The sequence below is a fragment of the Trichogramma pretiosum genome, unplaced genomic scaffold, assembly GCF_000599845.2.
Source record: "Trichogramma pretiosum strain Unisexual culture from Peru unplaced genomic scaffold, Tpre_2.0 scaffold15, whole genome shotgun sequence".
Classification (NCBI taxonomy): domain Eukaryota; kingdom Metazoa; phylum Arthropoda; class Insecta; order Hymenoptera; family Trichogrammatidae; genus Trichogramma; species Trichogramma pretiosum.
In genome coordinates this window covers 2,419,076-2,442,992 of record NW_019641686.1, presented here as the reverse complement: position 1 = coordinate 2,442,992, position 23,917 = coordinate 2,419,076, and the positions used below count along the sequence as shown (strand labels likewise).

General features: G+C 33.9%; 6 protein-coding genes across 8 annotated transcripts; 3 read left to right on the top strand and 3 right to left on the bottom strand.

The window, feature by feature from the left end:
* Positions 1–1,438: 1,438 nt before the first annotated feature.
* On the bottom strand, positions 1,439–6,292 carry LOC106657318 (exportin-2). Its single transcript, XM_014378748.2, has 16 exons — positions 5,977–6,292; positions 5,666–5,811; positions 5,254–5,592; positions 5,077–5,184; positions 4,894–4,986; positions 4,649–4,816; positions 4,443–4,572; positions 4,218–4,381; positions 3,941–4,130; positions 3,679–3,877; positions 3,334–3,594; positions 3,156–3,247; positions 2,777–3,077; positions 2,540–2,707; positions 2,154–2,464; positions 1,439–2,077 (listed from the first exon to the last, which is right to left on the bottom strand). Exons 1-16 carry the CDS (start codon positions 6,059–6,061, stop codon positions 1,932–1,934), a joined length of 2,901 nt encoding a protein of 966 aa, XP_014234234.1. The 5' UTR covers positions 6,062–6,292; the 3' UTR covers positions 1,439–1,931.
* Positions 6,293–6,548: 256 nt separating this feature from the next.
* LOC106657301 lies at positions 6,549–7,919 on the bottom strand. Its single transcript, XM_014378728.1, has 5 exons — positions 7,418–7,919; positions 7,117–7,337; positions 6,986–7,049; positions 6,729–6,910; positions 6,549–6,654 (listed from the first exon to the last, which is right to left on the bottom strand). Exons 1-5 carry the CDS (start codon positions 7,490–7,492, stop codon positions 6,549–6,551), a joined length of 648 nt encoding a protein of 215 aa, XP_014234214.1. The 5' UTR covers positions 7,493–7,919.
* A 119-nt stretch (positions 7,920–8,038) lies between these two features.
* LOC106657385 (ras-like GTP-binding protein RhoL) lies at positions 8,039–16,117 on the top strand. Of its 3 annotated transcripts, XM_014378893.2 has the most exons (6): positions 8,040–8,369; positions 13,060–13,131; positions 14,775–14,904; positions 15,281–15,395; positions 15,670–15,787; positions 15,867–16,116. In XM_014378893.2, exons 2-6 carry the CDS (start codon positions 13,107–13,109, stop codon positions 16,064–16,066), a joined length of 588 nt encoding a protein of 195 aa, XP_014234379.1. In that variant the 5' UTR covers positions 8,040–8,369; positions 13,060–13,106; the 3' UTR covers positions 16,067–16,116. The 3 variants fall into 3 exon arrangements, with proteins under 3 accessions (XP_014234380.1, XP_014234379.1, XP_014234381.1); XM_014378894.2 differs by lacking the exon at positions 13,060–13,131 and having other exon boundaries at positions 8,039–8,369; positions 15,867–16,117; XM_014378895.2 differs by lacking the exons at positions 8,040–8,369; positions 13,060–13,131 and adding an exon at positions 14,528–14,678 and having other exon boundaries at positions 15,867–16,117.
* Positions 16,118–16,155: 38 nt separating this feature from the next.
* Positions 16,156–17,834, bottom strand: LOC106657387 (nuclear cap-binding protein subunit 2-like). The gene is made up of 2 exons (XM_023461214.1): positions 17,305–17,834; positions 16,156–17,060 (listed from the first exon to the last, which is right to left on the bottom strand). The coding sequence occupies exons 1-2, from the start codon at positions 17,698–17,700 to the stop codon at positions 16,965–16,967; spliced, it is 492 nt and encodes a 163-aa protein (XP_023316982.1). The 5' UTR covers positions 17,701–17,834; the 3' UTR covers positions 16,156–16,964.
* Positions 17,835–19,088: 1,254 nt separating this feature from the next.
* On the top strand, positions 19,089–20,990 carry LOC106657386 (nuclear cap-binding protein subunit 2-like). The gene is made up of 2 exons (XM_014378896.2): positions 19,089–19,715; positions 20,671–20,990. Exons 1-2 carry the CDS (start codon positions 19,320–19,322, stop codon positions 20,767–20,769), a joined length of 495 nt encoding a protein of 164 aa, XP_014234382.1. The 5' UTR covers positions 19,089–19,319; the 3' UTR covers positions 20,770–20,990.
* Positions 20,991–21,822: 832 nt separating this feature from the next.
* On the top strand, positions 21,823–23,504 carry LOC106657384 (sin3 histone deacetylase corepressor complex component SDS3). Its single transcript, XM_014378892.2, has 2 exons — positions 21,823–22,352; positions 22,486–23,504. Exons 1-2 carry the CDS (start codon positions 22,343–22,345, stop codon positions 23,436–23,438), a joined length of 963 nt encoding a protein of 320 aa, XP_014234378.1. The 5' UTR covers positions 21,823–22,342; the 3' UTR covers positions 23,439–23,504.
* The last annotated feature ends 413 nt before the right edge of the window (positions 23,505–23,917 follow it).

Sequence of the window (23,917 nt, the reverse complement as noted above, 5' to 3'; positions counted from 1 at the left end):
GGGGGGGGGGGGGGGGGGGGGGAGTGAGAAAGGAAAAAAGTGTTGACCAATGTTATTTCTGCGGCTTGCTCAACGCCTCTCCCCCATAGATTATCTACCAAACTTTGAATTGATACGATTTCAAGAAGATTTCCCCCAGCGTGACAGCGCGACGACTCCGACTATTATATTTCCTATCTCCATTTGTTTATTTAATCTCCTAAGCTCGTGAAACTTCTATGTTGACGTTACGCGCGGCAAAGATTGAGTGCTAAAACGAATAACAGTTTCTTTTTGTAACAAAAAAAATTGGTTCCACTCTATGTAAGTGAACTCGCTAAGCTTGGGCGTTCGAAAATCATAGGAATTCGTGAATCACACACGTGTTTGCGTGCTGTACATACATCAAAAGTGTGAATACTCTACGATTTACTGCGTACGAGATAAAAAATTATGCGTGTGCGGGTCGCGATGAAACGATGCGCGCACACGCACGCACACTCACCTGTATTGTATTTCAATAGTCGAGCACTTACGTACAATACATGAACGAAACCTATTGAACGCCTGCCTATAGGTTTATTGGATTAAAGAGCACGAGTCTTAAAAAAAAAAATGTTTTTCATTTCTACCTTCTGCTCTTTTTACGACTGAAAAGAGGCTTTTTGACTTGGGAATATAATTTTCTAATCTTTGGCCGAGCATGTGACTGGATTTTTGTAACCTCGGTCTCGCCGCATAAACCCACACAGAGTTAAGCTTCTTTCTCAAAAATACTTCACGGATTAAAATTCAGCTATCGAGTGATCGATAGCTTGTAACGCACTTTAAAAGATTAATTAATTATGAAAAAAAATATAAACTATTTTGTCGAATGCAAAAAAACATCGTTTACCTTGGCCATAATAATACAATTAATGTCATCTCATTTACATTTGCGTCACAACCAAAAAAATGCTAAACCTTATACAATGGACATTGAAAGGATTTGAATAGTGCAAAGATAATTGAGAAAGCTAAAACCGTGATGTGGTATCTTTCGTACTTCAAAAGACATGAAACCACTGGTGAGCATTTCTATGATTAATGACCGACCCGAACAAACGTCTATATTATGCACGATTTTTTCATTAATTATTGTAAATGCTAATGTTTTTTTAAATATTAGCTGGAAAAAGTTTTTAGAACTGTAAATCGAGTATAATGCATAAATTAAGCTACATAAGAATTTCTAAGGCTGATTAAAATAAATATCGTTGTTAATTTCAATAATGAAAGACCTAATTCGAAATTCAATCATTCAAATAATGGTAAGCAAACAATTTTTGGCAAGAAAACCAGATAGTTTATTAATGAGTTAGTATTATGATTAAATGCATATACAAAATAAATTAAAACCTAATCGAATAAAAAGCTGTTTTACAACTTTTTTCGAATTGAGGACTGTACATTTTTTAATAAGTTTTATAAAAACTGGAGTTCAAGAGTTTAAGAATAAAAATCGATGTACAATATTATTTCATTTTTTTCGAGCTTGCTAGTTAGTGATGATTGAACGTTTCGTAATTATTATTCAATTTTTCATCGGAAAAATATAATAAAACTTTTTAACAATGGAAATTTGCATTACTTAATCATTTGAAATGATTCAACTACAAAGATACTGTAAGTGACCTAATAGTGATAAAAAATATAACAACAGATTGAATTTTAGATGTTCGGATTTTTCCATTTTGTACAAATTCTAAAACTTAAATAATGAATATTTTTTTAATAATCAATCTAGTTCTTTTTTATCACTTTTAGTTTTGTCCAGAATATAAAAAAGGTATTGCCTCATTTGTATCGAAGTAAGGAATTTCAACACTTAATTATGAGCTATTTAATTCGATACTGTTGAATTTACGGGCCATTAGATGCATTTTTAATCTACCTCGTACCTCAACCTTACATTATGCAACAGAAATACCAGCTGTTTGTAGGTAAGCTCTGAGATGGTTAGCGTTGGTTTCTGGAATTTGTCCAAGCAAAGTAGATAATTGTCCAGGCTGCAATTTTCCTAAACCTTGGGCCAAATGTAAACGCACATCGGTAATATCTAAAATATAAATAAAATTATATATTTATGATTTTGTGATGCAACTAATAATTAATGAGTACTTTGTATAACTTACGAGGCAAAGGATCGGGTTTGGGGTTTTTAGCAAATGCAAGTTGGCTGTAAGCAGCTTGATAGCCACTATCTTCGATTTCTATAAATTGAACATTGTCTTCAGGTGACTCCGAATTATCTTGCGGTTTCTCGAAGTATTCTATGACAGCGGCTAATAATTGAGGATAGTACGCATTGTAAGGAGCTTTTAGCATCGTTGGACAATCGATTAGAATATTGGACACTCCAACAGCAGTTACTTTCCGTTCAATAGCTCCTGCGACTTTTTGCAAGTCCGTGAGGAGTACTCGTTCTACAACCATACCGAACATTCTAAAATGAAAATTTTATTATAAAAATATAGAATATTCTACGTTATAGATTCATACTTAATTAATTATTACTTACTGTGGTTGGATTGTATCTATAATACTTATTAAATTGTTGGCTCCATACTGAATAGTATAGTATGAAAAAAATACTATGAGATTTTTCACAAACTTTGTAGTTTTACTAGATGAGAGCCTTTGGAACAATAATATAAAGACCTGCTTCATAAAAGGTTCCAAAACATTCCTAAACAAGAACAAATATTTAGAAAAATGAGGATATTATTTTTATGTGTAGTTATAATTTCATTCTTACGGTGGGAAGTGCTGAATAATTTCTTGCATTAATAAGAAACCTTCGACATCATTCGTTTTTGAAGCAATTAATTTTTGAAAAACTCCAAGTAAACCACTTATTTTATCTTGAGCCATAATCTGTTGAGCTCCATGATTAACAAACGCTTGTAAAAGTCGGTTTAAAGGATGAATATTTCCCTGCCTTTCAAATAAAACAGGCGCCAACAAACAAGGAAATAGTGCCATGTAAGATTCAGGTACACTGCCTGTTTGTAATTCCAAAAGCAGTGCCAGAATTTGAAATACATAAGGAATAAACTCTGAAATTATGATAAGTTAAAGCTTAGATAAATTAAATTATAATATAAATTAGGAAAATTTGTAGGAATCAGTATTACCTTGGATATCTTCTTGTAAAATTTTCTGGAAAGTTGGAAATAGGACTGTTTCAAATGTTGAAACCGCTTCTGGTCTGGCTTTGCAAACAATTCTGTAAATTAAAAATAAAGTTAAATTTGATGTAAAATAAAGTTAATGTGTTGTTAAACAATTAATTAAAAAAGATTTTGCACTTACTTGATACATAAACTTAAAGTTTCAAACAAGTAATGATTGAAATTCGGACGACTTGGGTTTTTAGCAACAACGTTCAATTTTTCAGTAAGTTTAGGCAGCAAATGAGCTAAATAAGGCAATACTGCATCTTGTAGTGCTGCAATACTTCTCATAATGGCTTTCATTATGTATTCATTTTCTTCTGCACCTGGCATATCAGTTGCCGCAAACAAATTATTTAACAGCACTTCAGAAATAACAGTGATTTCTTCAGTTTTAACTCTGTAAATAAAAATTTTGGAAGTTCAAAATTCAACTGAAGAAAACAAATTTTATTTTCATTTTGAATCTCTGTAAAATACTTACAGTGATGTATTGTCAGGAGCTTTCAAACATAGGATTTTATCAATTGCACAAGCAGCATAACTGTGAATAACAGGACTCACTGCAATTAAATGCCTAATTATATTAGGCAAACTACCAACAACTTGTTCTCGAGGCAAAACAGATCTAAATATCATGATAAATTTGATAGCATCAGCTTTCAAAACTGGAAGTTCGTTCACTGAAAAAAATTATTTACGTTTATCAATTAATGAAAATTGATTGCTATTATTTTTCAGAATACCTTCAGGTCTTGCAAGTTCTGGTTCAATGTGTTGTGCGGCAAATTGAGGAAGAGGCACAAGATTACTAGTTGCTGTCACACCGTGTTTTTGAGTTTGGCCTTTACTAGCACTGCTTGTGACAAGGTAAATAGCAGCATCTTTGCTATGCCAGTTTTGAGTAGGATTCGATACATATTTTTGAAGCATAGCCTTTAAGATTAATTGTTATTTTATAATATATTTTATGTAATTTATATAATGGTCAAACTTTAATTTATAGTTTCATAATTAACTTACATCAATGTAAGAACCAAAAATTTCCATTATTTTATCTTCAAAATATTTAGAAAGAACTTTCACAAGATCACATGCAGCCCTTCTTCTAGTGTCTACATCACTACCTTCAATATCACGTCTTATATATTCTTCAGGGTTGTCTTCAAACAACTCATGATCTGATTCTGCAAATGATGTTTAAATATAAAATCCAGTTTAAAGGAAAATAAAAATAGACAGTCTTACCCCTAAATTCCATGTTAGGAATTATAACTTTTTCGCATATGCTGCTAAGAGTAGCGGGATCTTGGAATAGACTTCTATACTGAGAACGGTCAGCAACAGTAGCCAAAAATGACAGGGCATTTGAAACTAACTAAATTGTAAAAAATTGTTAAATAAATCTTTGTAATCTTTTTTATTGGATGGTATATTCAAAAATTCCTTTATACCCCATCGTATTTTGTTTGTGCTCCTGTAGAAGTTAACAAATTCCAAATAGCTGTTACGAATTGTGGTAGAAATGGCCCAAATTCCTCATCATATTTTTGAGCATACAGACAAACATTGTCACAAACTTGAGATTTTAATTGTTCTATAACTCCAGCCTCACTTTCATCCTAAAACAGTAATATAAAGAAAATTATTTTTCATCAAAAAATGCAAGCCCAAACAAATAATTAGAAAATATTCATACATCTGACTGTAATGCTGGTATTTGAACAACTAATAAATTATGAAAATTGGTCATCCATGTAGCCATATTATCTTCAAAAAATTCTGGTAAATCCTGTAATTTAGACGTTATAGAATTTTACATCCCCATATTAATTCATTTTTGTTTGTAAAGAAAATTCCACATCATTTTGTCATTGTTTACCTGATAGTTCAAAGAATAAAATACTTTGCATATTATGGTCAACGAATTGTAAATAATTTTCAATGCATTGACATCATTGGCATGAGTTTGAGTTAAATTCACAGTAGCCTAAAATGAAATGAATAGTTAAATACAAATTTTATACTGAATATAATTTGTGGAAATTAGGAATCTTACAACAAAAAGATCTGTTAATGGTGCAGCAAATCTTTGCAATACATATAAAATTTCAGTCCACAGTTCTTGACTTTTAAATTCATATCTATATCTCTTGAACAATGAGTGAGCAGTATGCAGGACTCCATTAATTATATGGAAATCTCCTGTACCAAATTTTTCTACCATCTGATCAATTAATTCTGGCCATCTTTCAGGAAAATCATGCCTACCTATCACAGAAACTGCATCAGATAACTGTTTCTGTATTCCTTCTGGTGAATGAAGCATTAAATTTACAATGAGTTTCTTTATAGCATCTCTATCTTGTTGATGAATTTTATTTACAGAATCCTCTTCCTTAGAAAAAGCATTTTTAAATTATAATCTTAGTATTTCTATCCAAGTAATGCATATCAAAATCATTACTTACGATTTTCCAGTTTCTTTTAACATAATTTTTAAAAGCAATAGCTCCAGCTACTCTTATAGTTAGATCTACTTCTGCTTTGTCCACCAAGTGCAACAAAAGTAGAGGATAATTTTGATTCAGTTCAACTGATTCAAGAAATTTTTCAGCTAAAACACGAAGTAAATTTTGTTACTTTAGCTATTACATGAAAAATATTTTTTCATCTCATATTAAAAACATGTAAAGATTTTTAAATTCGCCCATATTTCGTCATATCATATGGTTCATAAATCGTTTATAGGAAAAAATACCAATAAACAACGACTATTTACCAGGCCGCCGAAGTTTCACATCAGGGTTGAGTGTTTGTTTGAGATATTCGCTCAAAGTAATGAGATTGTCATCAGTGAGCTCCATTTTTCTTTTGTTTTGTAAACTTTTGGAAGAAAGATAACACTGTTTTTCACTGGATTAAAATGAAATTCGTAAAATACGTTGAAACATAACCACCAGCGACCGGCTTCAATTATTGTTGTTATGATTGCTTTGCAGACTTCAAGCAGCGAAATTTAAGTTTCTAACCTCGCGCAGCACGCTGCGCATTGAATAAAAGCGGCAAAATTTTTACGCGCGTAAGAACGGTTGCGCCCCTGAGATAAGTGTAAAGTGAGTGATGACGTTGTGTAGCGCCCTGCGACCGGTATTTTAATTTTACGTTTACCCTCCACGAGCGAATCATAGGTGGCTCTGCTAGTAGTATACTAAAGCGAGTAGCGAGAAAAAATGCGAGGCGTTTTTTCGTACAGACGGTATTTATTGCATAAAATTCTCAAGTACAAAATTGAAATGGAACCTGCGGGACCAAATTGCAGAAGAGGAATAAATAATCCTATGTTTGGTACTATTATTGATTTGCCTGCAACCTCCGTTCCAATTTCTCCATTTCCATTGATAATTTCGACAATGTCTCGTCGAGTTGTATCTCGGGTCGTTTCATGGATGACTCGAAGCTGTAATTTTTTTTAATATCACGATGATTTTCGATGGTATTAAACGAATAAAATGTTTTCTATCGATAGCTTACAGCATATTAATAACCACGTCTAAGCTGGTGCTTGATGTGGGTCCTTTTTTCATCAGTGACCCGAGTCCTTTTTCCTTTTCGTGTAGAGAATCTAGTTTTCGCGTTAAATCTGCCAAACGCGCCTCTTGGCTTTCTGCTTCGTTGTCGAAAAATTGTATGTATGAATTGATTACATCAGAACTCTGAAAGCAAATAATCATGCTCGAAAAAACAACAGAACATTTCAGAGATAAATGCGTATTTTAATATAAACCCACGTAGTTAGAGTAAGCTTCATGAAATTTGGAGTTAGTCTCGTTGATTTTCAGTATGATGGAGTTTCTGAAAACAATTTACGGTTCAGTAACAAAGAATAGCCAAAACAAAAAAGGCGAAAAGTCAAACGAACAATTTATCTTTCAAATCTTGGTGATTACGTTTACGAAGTTCGGTCAGCTTTTCGTAGTAGTCTTCTAAAACCTCACTCTTTTTCTTTTTTTGCTCGTCAAAGCGCTGACAAGAAGTGTACAAATTTTCGAAATCCCCCTTGAGAAATTGATTTTTCCAGAGGACGTCGGCATACACACCCGAGTGCTTCAATTCCATATTGATCAACTCCTCGAGTTTGTCCTGTCGAACGATACATCGTCGAGGTGGAATTATACGAGGGGGCGAGATATAATGTGATAATGTTAAGTTCATATACCGACTTTTGGGGCGAAGGAACTGACGTTGGACTCATCGCTGTTGACCGAGGCCGAATCTTCGTTGTTTTGGTCTTGCATTTTCGCGTTGATTTAAGGCAACTGCGTTTATTTGTCGAGAAAATTAACGAAGATTAGTTGTACTGGACAAACGAAAGGCAAGTGATTTGAAGCGTCATTCGTTTTCGGAGTCAAACTGCAGTGTTACCAATAAAGGAATAAAAAATTTGAACACTATAAAAAGAATACAGTTGTTTTGAAACGAAACGTTAACAATGATTTCGTCGATATTGAACTTTCATTGGAGGTGCCAACGAAAACCTTTGTAAAGTACTCCAAAAAAGAAAATCCCATGGTTAAAAAAATGAATGTCAACTGGTACGAAAGATTAGCTGAGTCAAAAAAAAAGAAGAAGAAAAAACAAACAATCGCGTCATAAACAGTTTATGTAAAACGGAGTGAATATTGTAGGGAAAGATACGCGCTCGAACGGCGTGCATATAATCAACAAAAAAGTGTCAAATCGCGACTGCGGGAGCGAGTCCACTGGCGCCGGACGCGTGTGTGCGAGAGTGAGTGCTGTGCTATCCCCGATGTGCTGATATTGTACCTTCTTTGCCGTATAGTGTCGCGCGTATACGACTCCGTATCGGACTTTGAAGCTCAGTCGAGTCGTGCCAGTCCGCCGTTATAGTCGCGACGGGCCGCACCGAAGTCGTGTCGACAGCAGCAGTATTATTTACACTTTATTCACGACTGACTCTATATTCGTGCTTAACGTTATTGTACATGTATAGCATAGAACATTTTGCACGTGTCGCAGGAGTTGTATAAAACGTCATCTTCGCCGTCGCCGAGCGCTATTAAGTCATCGCCAGTGTGCTCATATCGAGGCTTTTTTTTCAGTGTTTTGGAAACGAAATAAGGCAATCGATGAATCGAAACTCGTAATTTTTTGGTAAGTCCCCTGCACTACTAATATGGGTTTTTTGCACTATATAACGTAATGCGAATATCAACGAATCGACTGCAATCAAAGCTCGACGAGGCGTCCAAGTATTATATACTTGTATGCATGTCATACATGTTTCCAAGTGATAGATAAAATCGGTAAAACGGCTGCTGTGCTCGATCAAAAGCTTTTGCGCGTCGTATACGTACATAGTTTATAACGTACACCTACACCTTTGTATATAACTCGCTCTCGTTATAAATATCTTATCGAAGTGGCCGCAGCAGCAGCAGAGAATTTTGCGCGCTACATAGCTTCTTATCTCGCGCACGAGCGATACATGTATAAAACCCTCAGGTCTCGTTTTTTTTTCTTCTTTTTTTTTCGTTAACGTATGTGTGATCGAGGCTCGTTTGCGCAGACTACGTACACGCTTTGTAAACACCTGTCACTTTATTAAGTGAGCGCGACCGTATCCGCGTTGACCTGTTTTTTCGCGCGCGAAGAATCGATGTTAAAAAACATTATAAAAAATCTAACGACGATAACGAAAAAAATGGAAGAAAGAATTAAAAAAATGTGCCACTTTGCTCCGTCTTTCTATATATAAATACTCATTTCTCGTTAAAAGTGTGTGTGTGTGTACTCCACATAGTCGCGATTACACGGTCGTCTTATCGGTCGATTCGCGTTGCGCCTTTTTTTCGGTACTCGCGGCACAAGGACACTGGGCTCAAAAATACTCGCTGACTTGAACGCATTGAATGAACTCATACGAAGGCACAAGGTGTATGTATTCAAATTTTCAAATGCAAGAGATTCATTTAAAGCGGATGCAAAATTGAAGAATGTACACATCTGTAGGCGCTTAAAACTCGTAAAACTTGTGTACGCGCTTGTCGCATGTGTAATAAGTCACGGTCAAAAATATACCACATTTTATGCATTTGTTTATAAAGAAAAACGGCGGAGCGGCGACTCGGACTACGCACGAATATGCTCCGTGCTGACGAGATGCAATTGAAATTCAGCGCGGAACAATGCCTGCTTCCTCGTGGCGTATATATAATACACGATCTTTGGATGCTATGCTCGCTACATACAAAAACAGCCGGACACGATTGCTCGCCTACAATACAGACCTATAGAGGCATCTTTGTTTATCCAGCAAGTTAAAAAATCGTACGAATTGTCCTCCTCGAGACCAATTGGCGATTAATAATAACGATTTTGCACGGTAAAGCGTTCATTTGAGGTGATTCATTATTCGCGCTGTAACAGCCACAAACGATAAAATACGTTGAGTTACGATAATTTTGACAGGCGTAAACGTTCAATTTCACCTTCATTTTTATTTAATCTCGAGTACATAGAATATGATTCACGGTATAGAGCACGTTTTCCGTACGTGTGCGAGTATGTGTGCGCGTTAAACTGCACGCGCGTTACGTTTTAGCGACAGCTGCCGTTCGATCGAGTGTATCTGTCAAAAAGCTGCCTCCGTGCGCTAAGAAAAAATTTGCTCGATCGATTTATACGACGATCTCGTTGGACTCTATTTATAGACAATTGCAGGAGAGTAAAAAAAAATACAACCGGTTTTTTTTCCTTACGTTACGCGCCGAGAAAGACTATATAAGACATTCCGCTCGAGTCGCCGATACGTGCAACCGTTGCAATCGTGCACACGTATATGTATACGTATACGACGTGTGTATGCAGAAGCGGAAAAACAATCGGATATCTTTTAGTTGATAATTGCGATCACGTCGTCGTCGTCGAGTGTGCGCTTGCATGCGCTTCTGTGTAAGTCGCGAAATTATTATTATATTCTTCGAGGATGCACCGCGGATGATGATCGCTAACTTGACCGTACAAATATATGCGTATTTCCTGTCTCCAAAAGTTTTTCTAAACGAATATTATCAAGTTCTTATAAAAATTTTATTATAGGATTTTTATACCGATCAAAAGGCTCGACAGGTATATGGTCGTTGTTGTAACTGGCACGATTATGTAAGTTTCAAGTTCGTCGTATTACCGTTACTGATCACCGACAAACATTCGTTAAAAACAATAAGTTACACACGTGCCATTATGAGATAAACACCAACAATAAGTGCAATCGCTTGCGTGAGCCAATGTATGTATTATTATATATAGCTGCACAGATCAGTACTGCCGTTAATCTGCACGATTTTACTCATGACCGCAGGCAACTTGCTTCTTTTCTTCACATAATTTTACTCCATTGGGAGAAGACGGATCGTATGTGAATTTTCAATTATAGTCCTAAAAGAAAAAGGAATGTGACTGCGGAAGTGGACGTTCCACATCTGCGTCTCTCGGAATCTCTCGGATATTTTTTTTTATTTTTGCAACTGCATCCTCCCAGAGTGTACATTACGCGTTAATATTATTTTTCTTGAGAATCCAATCATGCCGATATTTAAATAATTTAAAATTCCTACAAAATTGGTATGAAAAATAATAAAGTTTATGTAAGTGAGATCTCGATGAAAGTTAGCAATTATTACGATGCAGTCACAATGTATAAACTACAAATTTGTCATTCAAGATATTTAAATCAGCATACAATGGTCCTAAATCGCATGTGCGTATTGTCATGAGATTTGTTTTATGATACCTAGTTTGCAATAAATAAAATTTTAAAATGTCACTCGCATGATCGTATGTTCGTTCAAGTGCCAAGTATTGCGGAAGTTGACCTCTGTCCCATACGAAACGTCTCAAGTGGGCGTGAGAACCGGCCGAAAAACGAACTGCAGCTCCCTCCAAGACCCGAACCATCCTCGTATTTGTAATCCTTCGACGTACCTACATGCACAAGCAATTATGCGTCGTGCGCAGCTTCTAAATGATACGACATCTAAATATACGAGCCACATAATCAACTTGTTCTCTCGTTACATTTCAAGTGCAAGCACTTATATATATAGACTATGTAGACGAATCTCCTATTTATAAGTATGACAAGGTTACTCGGGCAGGTTCAACACTCGGTAAACGGCCTATATACATACACGTACTGCCAAGTATCTGTATATATGTAGGCATTTATGAGAGAAAGTTTGCGAGCTCGAGCCTGATCGAATCCAGATGCGACCATTCGCCGTTCCCATAGTTCTACATGTAATTCGTGTAAAAGACGACTCGCGCGATTTGGTCATTTAATGCGTATATTATGGCGAATATTCACGAGATTACTAGAGATTCACAAGGCAAAAAAACCGATGACTTACGAAATTTACGCGTTTCCTTCGACTATTATACATTTTTATAATACGTCTGCGTGACAGGACGTTGTCTTCGAGTCAGTGTATACGCGATCACGACGCACATGTTACTTATGCCAAATATTTCACGGCTAAAGTCGAGGTCACTTTACTTTTTCCAAATATATAGACGCCAATAAAGGATGCTGTGGCGTTTAGGACACGTTTCGCGAAGATAAGATAATATAGGATAGTACAATATATCGACAAATATTACGCGGGGGTGTGGTGTAAAACTCGTGGTATAATACAATAGTGCCGTGCGCGTAATATGTATTGTAATATACGCACGACACACCCTTGCTCGTACGCGAACAAACACACGATGCTACGATAATTACGCAATGTACCTTACAGCTACGAAGGCGTCGTTTGTCATGCTTATAATCTGCGAAGATCCTTGCGTATGGATAAACTGAAAAAAGCACCCCAAGAATTAATATCTAGAAGCAAGTCGGATGATTTAATATTATTACCTACGTTTTTCAGAGAAAATTAATTACTAATAAATTTGATAGTTACGGTTCATCGATTTATATAATTTTGAGATAAAAATAGCCACTTATAATATCACAATTGGCTTTGATTTATTATCATTTTCCCCCCGTAAATATTGACCTGAGCAGCTTTCTCTCTTCGCAAAGCCGTCCTAGACTGCATAAGCGAACAGATTTACCATAATTCTAGACGTTCCATGTGTACATAATATGCGGTGAGCCTTAAGGCTTTTTCCGCGTTCGAGCGTAGGTGTAATTGTCCTTTGTGCATTAACCGCCGCATCGACGAGTATTACACATTGTACGACTGAATTATCGCTCCATATAAATCAAGTCGTACGTACGCAAACCATCCTGACTTTATATATCAACAAAACAATTGTAAATAAAACTTTTTTATTATAAAAATTATAATTGTGTCAAGTCGCTTGGTCTGCAGACGAATAAAGTATGATATGTACGATAAATTTGTCGTCCACGCGTCGCAAAAATACAATGTTGTGCTGCTATAGATGGAACTAGCTCGGTATACTTACGCCTGTGCGTGCAAAGGAAATTCATGTATTGTTGGCTCGTGCGTGTATCGCGGATAAGGCCTTATCGCGATTCGTTAACGATATGTCGCGCAGCTACCCTTTTTGCGCTCGCCTTTTATATTTCTATATAATATCCTGTATGTCTGTATCGCTAACGGATGCTCGCGATGGCTCTTTTTAATTATTATAATGCTTGCGCTTGTTTAAATGAGTTCACTGATGTATGCTCAGAATGTTATACGTTAACGAAGAGGCGTACCAGTGTCCCATATCAAAGTGTTGTTGTATACCATTGAAGCTCGATTGCATATTTCGAAATTAAAATCAATCACGCGTATGTTTTTATTAATTTGCTTCGTTTTTTTAGGAATCTACAAGTGTACGGGTGCAATTCCACACAGACACAAATCCAATATGGGTACCGGAGTTCACGAAAAAGGTGAGAGCTACCGTTTGACTAATCATTGTGCTTTTATATTATAATGACTGTTTGTTCTTTTGAATATTCCGGAGCTGCCATACTGTTCTTGTCGAGTGTTGTATTTATAAGTGATAAGAGCTACCTTATTGATTAAGTAATCGATGAGTTATCGTTTCATGCAGCCTTTAATCAAATCACAGAGCGATAAAAATCGTCGTTACTAATTAAACGACAAACGAAACATCGAAATTCGACGTACTCCCGCATCTGTTTTAATTATAAAGTCGATCTCGATGATTTTTTAATTGTAAAAATAAAGGAGAAATGCTGTTAACTCGATTGTTTCGCTTCATTAGTCCAACCACATCTTCATTCATCGAAGCGTATTACAATCGACGGTGAAAATTGCACTAGAGCGTAAACGCTGTCGAGCTACTGTTATAATATGTACAAGGGCCAATCGGGGTATGAGCTTTTATTAACGCTTGCAAGCTTCCCTCTCGACCAGAGCACATACATACGTACTCAACTTGGCTTGCCTGTAGTCGCGATAGTTCCAACAACTAGTTTTATACTTCATACAGGCTAACGTCATTCAGGACCAAGTATAATACTTATTTGCGTGCATTTTTTAATCAGAATCTCCGCAACTCGCGCGGCTGATTGCATTCGAGAGATTTTTTTCTGGCGAAACGCGACATTGAGAACGCTAACGCCAGCTCCGCAGACGAAAAATGTAGTCGTGTAACTGCGTACACAGAGAGAACATGCCTTGTCACGTATAGAGATGTATTTTGTATGCGAATAGCAAAGCATGGGGTTACTACTATATATATATATATTTACAATCTTGCGGGTTGACGTAGCGCCGGATGTACAATGCGAGGCGCGCCTTGTACATACATGCATAAGCCAAACTCTTTGCGTATACATAAATTGCACGGGCTGCTTCTTTCACCATGCGAGAGTATAAGCATTTTTTTCCAACAGAGAGAGAGAGAGAGTTTCGCATTATCGATATAGTTTGTCAATGAAAAATGTATGTATAGGGCGCGCTCGTTCGATTCGTCAAAACAATGCCATTTCTCAATCAATCGGCGGCGGTCGCTCGTTCCTACAACATGAGCAATGTTTTGCTAATGCAACACGTATCGAAAAACCAGTTTCAAGCGCTCGGATCCACCTACGCTCCTCTCGTCGCGGCAACTCGACAAAGAAACGACGACGATGAAAATTCATTCGAATGAAATCGAGCCTGGTGTGTGTGTGTGTGTGTGTTTTTAGTGCCTAATATATATATTATCAAACCTGCGCGTATGAAGCTGCAGACGTCGCCGCTGGACCCGCGCGAGCGCGTCTCTGATCCGGGTTCAATTCAGTACACGCGTCCGCAAGCTCGTTGTGAACTTCCGGTCAAAACAGTAGCTTTGTTTGTTTTTTCAATTTTAACATGAACGCATATTAAATATCTGCTGGCGCGCGGATGGACGATCTTAGTTGCTATTAAATTTCGTCGTACAGTATACACAATTACTTGGCATGCGTACTATTACGAAACCGTCCACGTGAATAAATATTTATTTTGTTATTTAAATGATGTTTAAAAAAATTAATTAATGAATGATCAATTGAACGACGCTATTTGTTTTTTCAATTTACAGACAAAGTGAACACCATGTCTCGGATTCGGCCAATCAAAATAACAGCTGTAGGCGATGGTATGGTCGGCAAGACCTGTATGCTCATCACATATACGGAAAAAAAGTTCCCCATCGAATATATTCCAACTGTGTGAGTATTTTTCTATTGTAAATTTAATTAACAAATTTTGATGTGTACTTCTCTAAAGAAAATTCATTCTTATATAAGTTTCATACAATTTTTGTTTAAATACTTATTTCAATAAAATTAAATGCCTTTAATTATAGGCATCGATTGCGTACGCATACAGCATGAAAAAAAATTATATGCCAAACGTCATTTCATTTACTATATCCTTGAAATTCAATCAAGAGCACGCCGTTTGTATACAGATTAGAACGAAGACGTGCCGCTTTTATAATGCATGAATTGATCAAGCGACATCGCGTACAAAGTCGACCATAGTGCTTCATCAACCATTTAATATCCTATATTTTAAAGATTGTTTTTTTTCTTCTTTTCAAAGATTTGAAAATTATCCAAAGATCATCGACGTGGATGGTCAAGATTACAATGTGACTTTGTGGGACACTGCCGGTCAAGAGGACTACGAAAGACTGAGGCCACTGTCGTACCCAAATGTAAGCTCGAATAAGAAGACGACGATCGATTATTATATTTTAATAAATCACGCCTGGCACACTTTTTTCACTCGATTGATTGCGTTGCTCGGCGGGCACACTATGTGCCTTTAGTTGAAAATATCGTTTCAAGTATTTAGCTTCTTGACTTTCGCGAGATTTAACGCAAATTTAAAATAATTAAATAAACTGCCCGTTTTTGAAAATTATTCCTACATTATGCTTTTGACTTTTAATTTAATTATTCATCGATATATACTTTTTATTTTTGCAGACTGATTGTTTTCTGCTGTGCTTTTCGATAAATGCACGCAGTTCTTATGAAAATGTTGCCTGTAAATGGTATCCTGAACTCAAAGTTCACTGCCCAAATGTACCGATCATCTTAGTTGGTAAGTTAACAGTAAATACTTTTGTTTTATCATATACAATAGACTGGCATAATATTTTTTTCTTTGTCATCTTCATTAGGCACGAAAAGTGATTTACGTCCCGAAAGTAACGACGTTATAACGCCAAAGGAGTGTAAAAAAATGAAAAAAAAAATTAAAGCTTACAAGTATCTAGAATGCTCGGCAAAGATGCAAGAAGGCCTTGATGACGTTTTTACCGAAGCAGTTCGAGCGGTACTCAAACGACCAGCGGTGACCAAGTACTGCTGTTTTAAATAAAATATATGTCCGTTTTTATTTTTCAATTACTTTGTTCGCTCAAAATATTTTTTTTAAGTTTAGTGATAAGTATTGATGTTGATATTTTTTCATTTTTTTATACAAATTTAAAGTTGTAAATACATTATTTTAAATAAAAAAAGACATTTTGTTTTCAAATCAGCTACATAACACTTTGAGTAAAAAACTGATTAATCTTGATTATTTAAGAACAAATTCAATCAAATGTAAATATTGGATACCTATTTTCCAAATTTTATGGACGAAAGAATTCTAAAAAATTAGTGCATGTGTAATTAAAGGTTTGAATGAATTTGATTTTGTTGAGGATATTTAACTTTATCGCAAATTAAAAAATCACTGCTGAAGTATTTTAATATGAAGAATAAGTCTATTATATTTACTACAAGAATTTTGAAAAAACTAATTTTTTGAAATGTAGGCCTGTGACTCATGTATAAATAAAAGACTTTTAATTTTAAAACTGTTACTTCTTTAATTATACGATAAAATGATGTAAGTGTTTTCTTGGATACTCAATAATGGAAACGAATGATAATTAATTTATAGTTAGATTTATTCAAGTATGGTCGAATGAAGTGATTAAAAATATGGAAAGTGTATGAATTAGTTCAATTTAACTACTGATGTTAATTTATTACAATGAAAAGATACATCTAATTTTACAGTCTTTGTTTTTATTTATTTACCAAAAGTTTACATCAGTTAAAACTTAATTATAGTTTTATTACAAATTATTACACTTGTATTATCTTATAGTTATCTATTCACAATTCACATATTTATACTACAGTTTATTTTTGAAAACATTTTCAAAATTTTGAATACTTTCATTGGTGCTTTATAATAATATAGAATAAATTTAATTTAAAATAAACTAAAATATTCCATCAACTGAAACGACTTTTTGTTGAAGAATTTTTCCATACCCACCTCTACCACTATCAAAATCTGATCTGTATTCATCACGTACCTACAAAAAAACAATAAAAATATAATTGACATCAAAAGATAATTATAAAAATTGAAAAAAAAAAGAATGCAAAACAAATACTTTTAAATATTATACAGGTTTTTCTAAATATAACACTAATTTATAAATGATGCACTAAAAAATTTGATTACTTATTAAGAAATAAAATCAAATGAGTTGTATACATTTTAGAAAAGTATACATACTTTTAATAAAAAAATATGAAATTGATAGTGATACTTACCTGACCACCAGTTTTTCCTCTTCCGTACTGCCTTCCTTCTATGAAACCTGCATCCCAATCAGTTCTAATAATTCTGTCATCCAAGCGCGTTCCATTAATATAACGCATACAATTCTCTGCTTCTGGTCTTGTGTAATATTCAACAAAACAAAACCCACACGGTGTTTTCTTATATTTGTCGAGACCCATGATTATCCTTTTAATGTCCCCACAAGTGGAAAATAATTCATAAATTTGTTCTTCTGTAGTGTAAAATGACAAATTACCAATGTAAAGAGTCGTCGAATTTCTCAATAGTCTTTCTTGTTCAGCTCTGGACCCTTTAAAGTGCTGATCTCTGTATGAACTTAAATCTACTGATGGTGAACGGAATGGTGGGCCTTCTGTTAAAGCCATGCCTTATTTGCAAATGATTAAAAATTATTATATAGATGCACTGTGACAAAAAATCTCAAACAGCGTTCTTTATGACGCTACCTGTCAGGCAGATAGATTTCTAGTGTACCAACGCCGCTTGCATTCAGCTATTATAAAGGTTATATTACAATTTCTAGAGTTTTCTGGGGTTTTCGACACCATTACTACCCCTCTCCTTTCCTCCTTCTCCCCTCCTGCCCATTTGTTGGGAAACAATTCATGAAAACATATTTCGATATATTTTGGAGAGTTTCATTCAAATATGCGTTTAGTGTCCTTTTTGGATCATGAATAAAATTAACTAATTGTAATAAAAAAATTCCAGCGTTGTGTTGAGCTCAGCGACGTATTATGTGCTTGTGCAATAAGAAAATGAGGATTAGGTCCTTTCAAGTATGCGCGTATCAACGATTATAAATGCAAAATATTCGTTGCATTAATTAATTTATTGTCTATGTATATTTTTAAATCACTGTTTCTGTGCATCAAATTAATTCGTGGATTTCACTCATCTATATAATATTCCCAAAAACCTTTATTTTCATCGTGAGACAAACCGTCTGCTTACCCGATGATTGGGAATTTTTCTCTATCAAAATCTATTCATTCCATTATTATTGAAAAATATTTCGGTCAAACTGGTTTTTTCTTAGTACAAAATTTATAATATGAAAATTCGATTAATTTTGTCTTTACAACAGGAATAAGAACATCCATGAATATACAGAATTCCATGTTCCAAGAGACAGAATTAATCAAATATTAATCAATAAGGCATCAATAATCAAATACTAATCAATAAGGCATTAAATTACTAATTTCAAAAAAGTATACATATGTTTACAATATATATAACGAACACTACATTGTAGTAATAGAAAAAAATGTTTCTTGGTGTAATTCTACATGACCTTTATGTTCCTTTTGTTCATAGAGCTAAGGGTATAAATGAACAAATCTAATCCTCATTTCCAGTGCTCATAAAATAGTCCCTCCACAGTGGGCATGAAATTTAAATTCATGTAAAGATGTCATTTGCAATATCTATTTTTTTTTTTTGTATTTATTAAAATAAATATGATTACCACTCTAATACTTTGTGTTGTAAAATTGTGTTAGCAATTATATTTTTATTTTAATAAATGGCAAAAAAAATTTACAATAGATATTTTAAAATACATCTTTACACGAATTTAAATTTCGCGCTCACTTTGGGACGAAGAGTCATTCACTCATTCCTCGTTTGCGGATCGAGTGACAGGTGGCGGACTCTTTCGTTGTCGGTACCAATTACACTCATACACTGCACATGCTCAGATTTGTCTAATAAACACTTACACGTCACATCACTTTGATGAAATGTTTGCTTCATTGGTTTAGTCGACAGGTAACTCTCATCGAAGGTGGATGTGTGGAGGTTGCTTAATAATTATAAAGCAAAATTACGAGAGAATGAAAAGTGTCGTTAAAGCTTAGAAGCACTCACATTCAGTTTTTTAAAGTCGCCGACAATTTCAACGAGGTTTTAATAGCAATTAAAATCTGCAAGCCTTTCAGAAACTTTTCTATAATTTGAGAATATAATTAAAACAAGAAATATGGCTGTAGCAGCTGAAGGACCATTCCGTTCGCCATCAGTAGATTTAAGTTCATACAGAGATCAGCACTTTAAAGGGTCCAGAGCTGAACAAGAAAGACTATTGAGAAATTCGACGACTCTTTACATTGGTAATTTGTCATTCTACACAACAGAAGAACAAATTTATGAATTATTTTCCACCTGTGGGGACATTAAAAGAATAGTCATGGGGCTCGACAAATATAAGAAAACACCATGCGGGTTTTGTTTTGTTGAATACTACACAAGACCAGAAGCAGAGAATTGTATGCGTTACATTAATGGAACACGCTTGGATGACAGAATTATCAGAAGTGATTGGGATGCCGGTTTCATAGAAGGAAGGCAGTACGGAAGAGGAAAAACTGGTGGTCAAGTAAGTTTTATTAAAAACATTTTTTCTTTCTCTAGATTTAAGAGACCAGTGATACTTTCTCAGTTAATATTTATAACCAAATTATATTAACCATTTTTTGTCTATTAACAATATACTATTTATCTTGAAACTATATAAAATGTATGGGACATTGACATAATTATGCCAATGAAATTATCCTGAACTTCGAGTAAGTTAAATTGATGTTTTTTTAGTTTTCATAACCTCTAAAAACCAGACATTCCAAAAAAGTTAACCCGTAAGAAAAAGAGACACTGCTAACTTTATGTAAGCGCATTAAATGTTTTAATCCATCATATTAATCATATTAATTTTCATACGATTTCTTATATCTGCCAATAGTTGTCTGATTTAAGTAAACTTATAAAACATTTCTGTAAAACTAAGATCACACTCATAAATTTGTCAATATTATCTGTTACTGCAATATTTCAAAATGATGAATTCATTATTTACTGAAGAATGAGGACTGAATAATTTGGTATTGAGGAAATCTGTACCCCAGCCCAAAAATCCAAATTTTGATCCAGTTTTCTGAAACTTCTAGTGAATATTTCTCTAAAAGGCTCTATGGCGACCTTTAAAAGATCAAGATGAAGTTGCTATTAAGCCTTTTAGAGAAATATTCACTAGAAGTTTCAGAAAACTGAATCAAAATTTTGATTTTTGGGCTGGGATATGGATCTCCTCAAATACCAACTGAGTGAGTATCCCTGGCCCCTTATATATTCTATCGTCTATAAGTCTCCTGCTTTTTTCAGTTAAGTTGATAAAAGTCAGCACATTATCAACAACATTGAGAATGTTGTAATAGATAAAGATTATTCTATAATTTTTATGATATATTGTTTAGATGAAAAGCTGAATCATGCTTTAAAAAAAATTCCCAACACCTACTTTATAGATATATATCTAATTTTTTTTTTTTTTTCAGGTACGAGATGAATACAGATCAGATTTTGATAGTGGTAGAGGTGGCTATGGAAAAATTCTTCAACAAAAAGTTGGTTCAACTGATGGAATATTTAGTTAGACACAAATCAAATAAAATGTAACACAATTAAAGTATTTCAGCTGCGAAATTTCTCGAATAAATTTTAGCTGCATGAACGTTTACTTTGTATAGATAACTGTAAAATATTAAAAATTTAAAATCTTGTATTAAGATAAATAAATACTTTTCTGAAGTAAGAAAAGAAATCACACAAACAAAACTATTTTCAACTTTGTTTTTACAATAATTTTTTTGCAAAACTATGAAAAGAAAAATAAAACATTGTTATTTGCCAAATATATGTTCTCTAATGTAACCATTTATATTTTCATTAATCTTAATCATATTTAAATGCAAATTATCCAATACTTTTATAAAATAAAAGTGATAAAAAAGATTAAAATAAAAAAAGTGATAAGACCATAATCTTTGATTTATTTGTGATGCAGGAATTTATTTAGTATGCATAATACTCAAATATTTTAATTTAAATTGTTCAGTAACAGGAGCTTAATGTTCTTAAAAAATATTTTTCTTCTCTTACTTTCATCTTCAATTTTTATAGTAACTGTAAGAGTTTCATACAATTTGAAAAAAGTTTGAGTAAATAGAATATGTATGCAAAGCTATAGATTATAAGTTTAAATTCCAATTGTAAACTAATTCTATTGTATTCACTTTCATTTTGTTCATCTGCTTTTTAGTGATGAATATCCTCAAAAACATAAAATAGACCTTCATATACTGCATAGATGTAGAATGTTATTGAAAACCAATAGCAAGACTAGTTGATTTGTTAATTCGTTTCATATCTTGATTCAGTTTTGGCTCTGGTATAAAGTGTAACATGGTTAAATACCTATTATAGGTATATTTACTGAAATCACGTCAAATTCTGGGTTTCATGAAGGTCTTCATTAATCCTAATTCCTGAAGTTGTCCAAATATAACTCATCATTGCGTACTCATAAACCAAATGTTTCAAATTACTTTATTTTTGTAATTATTTATTTACATAAATGATAAAATTTTAAGTTTATGAATTCTTTATTTATCAAGTATATCCTTATATCATTAATTCTATACAATATACTCATTGTAAAAACATATTTTGTGCCATTTTATTATGTCCTAAAAATTTATTCTGTCTTTATGTAGTCGTTTACACCAGTTTCCTCCAAAGTGTCAGAAATGACTGTCACCATGCGACTTAGGCACATGCTCCAATCCAACCGGCCGAGTCACATAGGGGCGGGTCAGTCTACCAATGTTTTCTGCCACTATTGTTAAGTACAGTTTACACTTCAAGACTGTAGTATAATTTTAGGTGCCCGTCCTTGGCGCCAATGCCTCCGATCGGGAACGGGATGAATTAAAACAAACAATTCTGTAAAGGCAGGCTCTTGTAACGCATCTGTGGTGCCATCAGTCAGTTATCACTTGACACTTTGACAGTTTATTTTTGTATAGTTGTAACTTATACTGTTGTACAGTGTACTTGTGTTTTTCATATTTGGGACTCTAACCTCTAAGGATTATTGTCGTCAGTTTAGTGATTGAATGCAAATACTTTAAAAGTCGTTCTGTATTGTGTCAAATTTCGACAACTAAAATGAGAAAAAGTAAATAATAACCTTTTTTTATTCTATTTTTATTCATTTTAATTTATGTATTGTCTTATAGGCTTAATCGGCCTATTAAATTTATTATTATACTAATGAGATGTCTGTATACTTTTGCATGGTAACAAAACAGAAGAAGACGACGACGACTTTTTTTCTAGAGTCAAAATCAAGACTGAAGAAGAAGATGATGATTTAGCTTCTCTGGATTTTGTTGAGAGAGATGAAAGCGATGAGGATACTGAAGAAGCTAGTGAAAGTGAAAGAGGTAAAACTGAGGAGTATCCAGAAATAAAGGAACAGATTTATCAAGACAAATTGGCAACTCTTAATAGACAATTGCAGCAATTAAAGGATGGAGTACATCCTGAGTACTGCAGAAGGCTCTGTAAATTAGAAGCAATGTATCAGGAGAGGTTGAAAATGAATATAATGGGTGTAGCTTACCTAAGATCTTGTGTAGAAAGGGATTATGCATTAGATATGCAAGCGGCTAAAAATCATTATGAACAAAAGAAGTCTGAAACACTTCAAAAAATGATAGATAAGCTTTTGGATAGTCGAAAAGCAATTGAAGCCGATAGATATGCAATAGAATTAACTGGTGATTCCACAGAATCAAAACCAATCATGACCAGAAAATTGAGGCGTAGACCTAATGAACCTCTTCCGGAAAAACCAGAAAAACGACGTAAAGTATTAGCTCCGCAAGTTAATTACTTATTAGATGAAAAAGAAATTGAAGCAGATCTCAAAGCAATTATGAGTGGCAGAAATCTTGGTTCCATAAAAAAGCCTACTATAATACAAAATACTAGCCCTGTACCAAATCCACAATATAATCCTCCTGCAGGTCCTCCTATTGAAACTAAAATTGAAGATGGAAAACTGTTGTATGAGAAAAGATGGTATCATCGTGGACAACCAGTTTTTGTCGAAGGACAATTTATGCCAAAATATTCTGCTATCATATCTGCAGTAGGTACAGAAGCTGTTTTTGTAAAAAAGTTGACAGATAATACTAAGCATAGAATATTTCTTAATCAGTTAAGTTCAGGAACTATGACCATCAAACGTAGATCTTAGATTTTAGTGTTTTTTTAAATATTATACTATGGAATTCTTAAATTTTGTGAATAATAATTTATAAATATAATATGTAATCATTTATTTTATGGTAAAATATTATTGTAAATGGTAAATAATTCAATGATTGATGAAAGTTCTATTATTATTCAAGTATTATTTTTGATTAATTAATTTTTATTATCTTATGTGCTACAATACAATTTATTTTCAAAATTCCAAAAGCAGTCTTCTTTACATAAAGGAACAATTTATTTTGTAAAGAGATTGGAAGGCAGATGCTTTAACCTACTAAATAAATTTATTTCTAAATAAAAATAAAAATACTAAATAAAAATATTTCTAAATTTTTAAAATAATGATCAAGTAGCAGGTGTTAGTCAATAAAAAAGTATATCAGCACAGAGTACACTCTATTTTTGTTTAATTTTTAAATCCTAAAACATATTATCTCATGTTCACAAACTTTAAGCTTATAA

Bases quoted from the DNA above. Each gene is read 5' to 3' on its own strand.
- LOC106657386 (XM_014378896.2), top strand. From the start codon at position 19,320: ATGGCTGTAGCAGCTGAAGGACCATTCCGTTCGCCATCAGTAGATTTA. The intron at 19,716-20,670 runs GTAAGTTTTATT...TTTTTTTTTCAG, and splicing joins GAGGAAAAACTGGTGGTCAA to GTACGAGATGAATACAGATC.
- LOC106657385 (XM_014378893.2), top strand. From the start codon at position 13,107: ATGGGTACCGGAGTTCACGAAAAAG. The intron at 13,132-14,774 runs GTGAGAGCTACC...TTCAATTTACAG, and splicing joins TACCGGAGTTCACGAAAAAG to ACAAAGTGAACACCATGTCT. The intron at 14,905-15,280 runs GTGAGTATTTTT...TTCTTTTCAAAG, and splicing joins ATCGAATATATTCCAACTGT to ATTTGAAAATTATCCAAAGA.
- LOC106657387 (XM_023461214.1), bottom strand. From the start codon at position 17,700: ATGGCTTTAACAGAAGGCCCACCATTCCGTTCACCATCAGTAGATTTA. The intron at 17,061-17,304 runs GTAAGTATCACT...GTTTTTTTGTAG, and splicing joins GAGGAAAAACTGGTGGTCAG to GTACGTGATGAATACAGATC.
- LOC106657318 (XM_014378748.2), bottom strand. From the start codon at position 6,061: ATGGAGCTCACTGATGACAATCTCATTACTTTGAGCGAATATCTCAAA. The intron at 5,185-5,253 runs GTAAGATTCCTA...ATTTCATTTTAG, and splicing joins CATTAACAGATCTTTTTGTT to GCTACTGTGAATTTAACTCA. The intron at 3,878-3,940 runs GTATTCTGAAAA...AATTTTTTTCAG, and splicing joins AGAACTTGCAAGACCTGAAG to TGAACGAACTTCCAGTTTTG.
- LOC106657301 (XM_014378728.1), bottom strand. From the start codon at position 7,492: ATGCAAGACCAAAACAACGAAGATTCGGCCTCGGTCAACAGCGATGAG. The intron at 7,338-7,417 runs GTCGGTATATGA...ATCGTTCGACAG, and splicing joins TCAGTTCCTTCGCCCCAAAA to GACAAACTCGAGGAGTTGAT. The intron at 7,050-7,116 runs GTTCGTTTGACT...AATTGTTTTCAG, and splicing joins CAAGATTTGAAAGATAAATT to AAACTCCATCATACTGAAAA.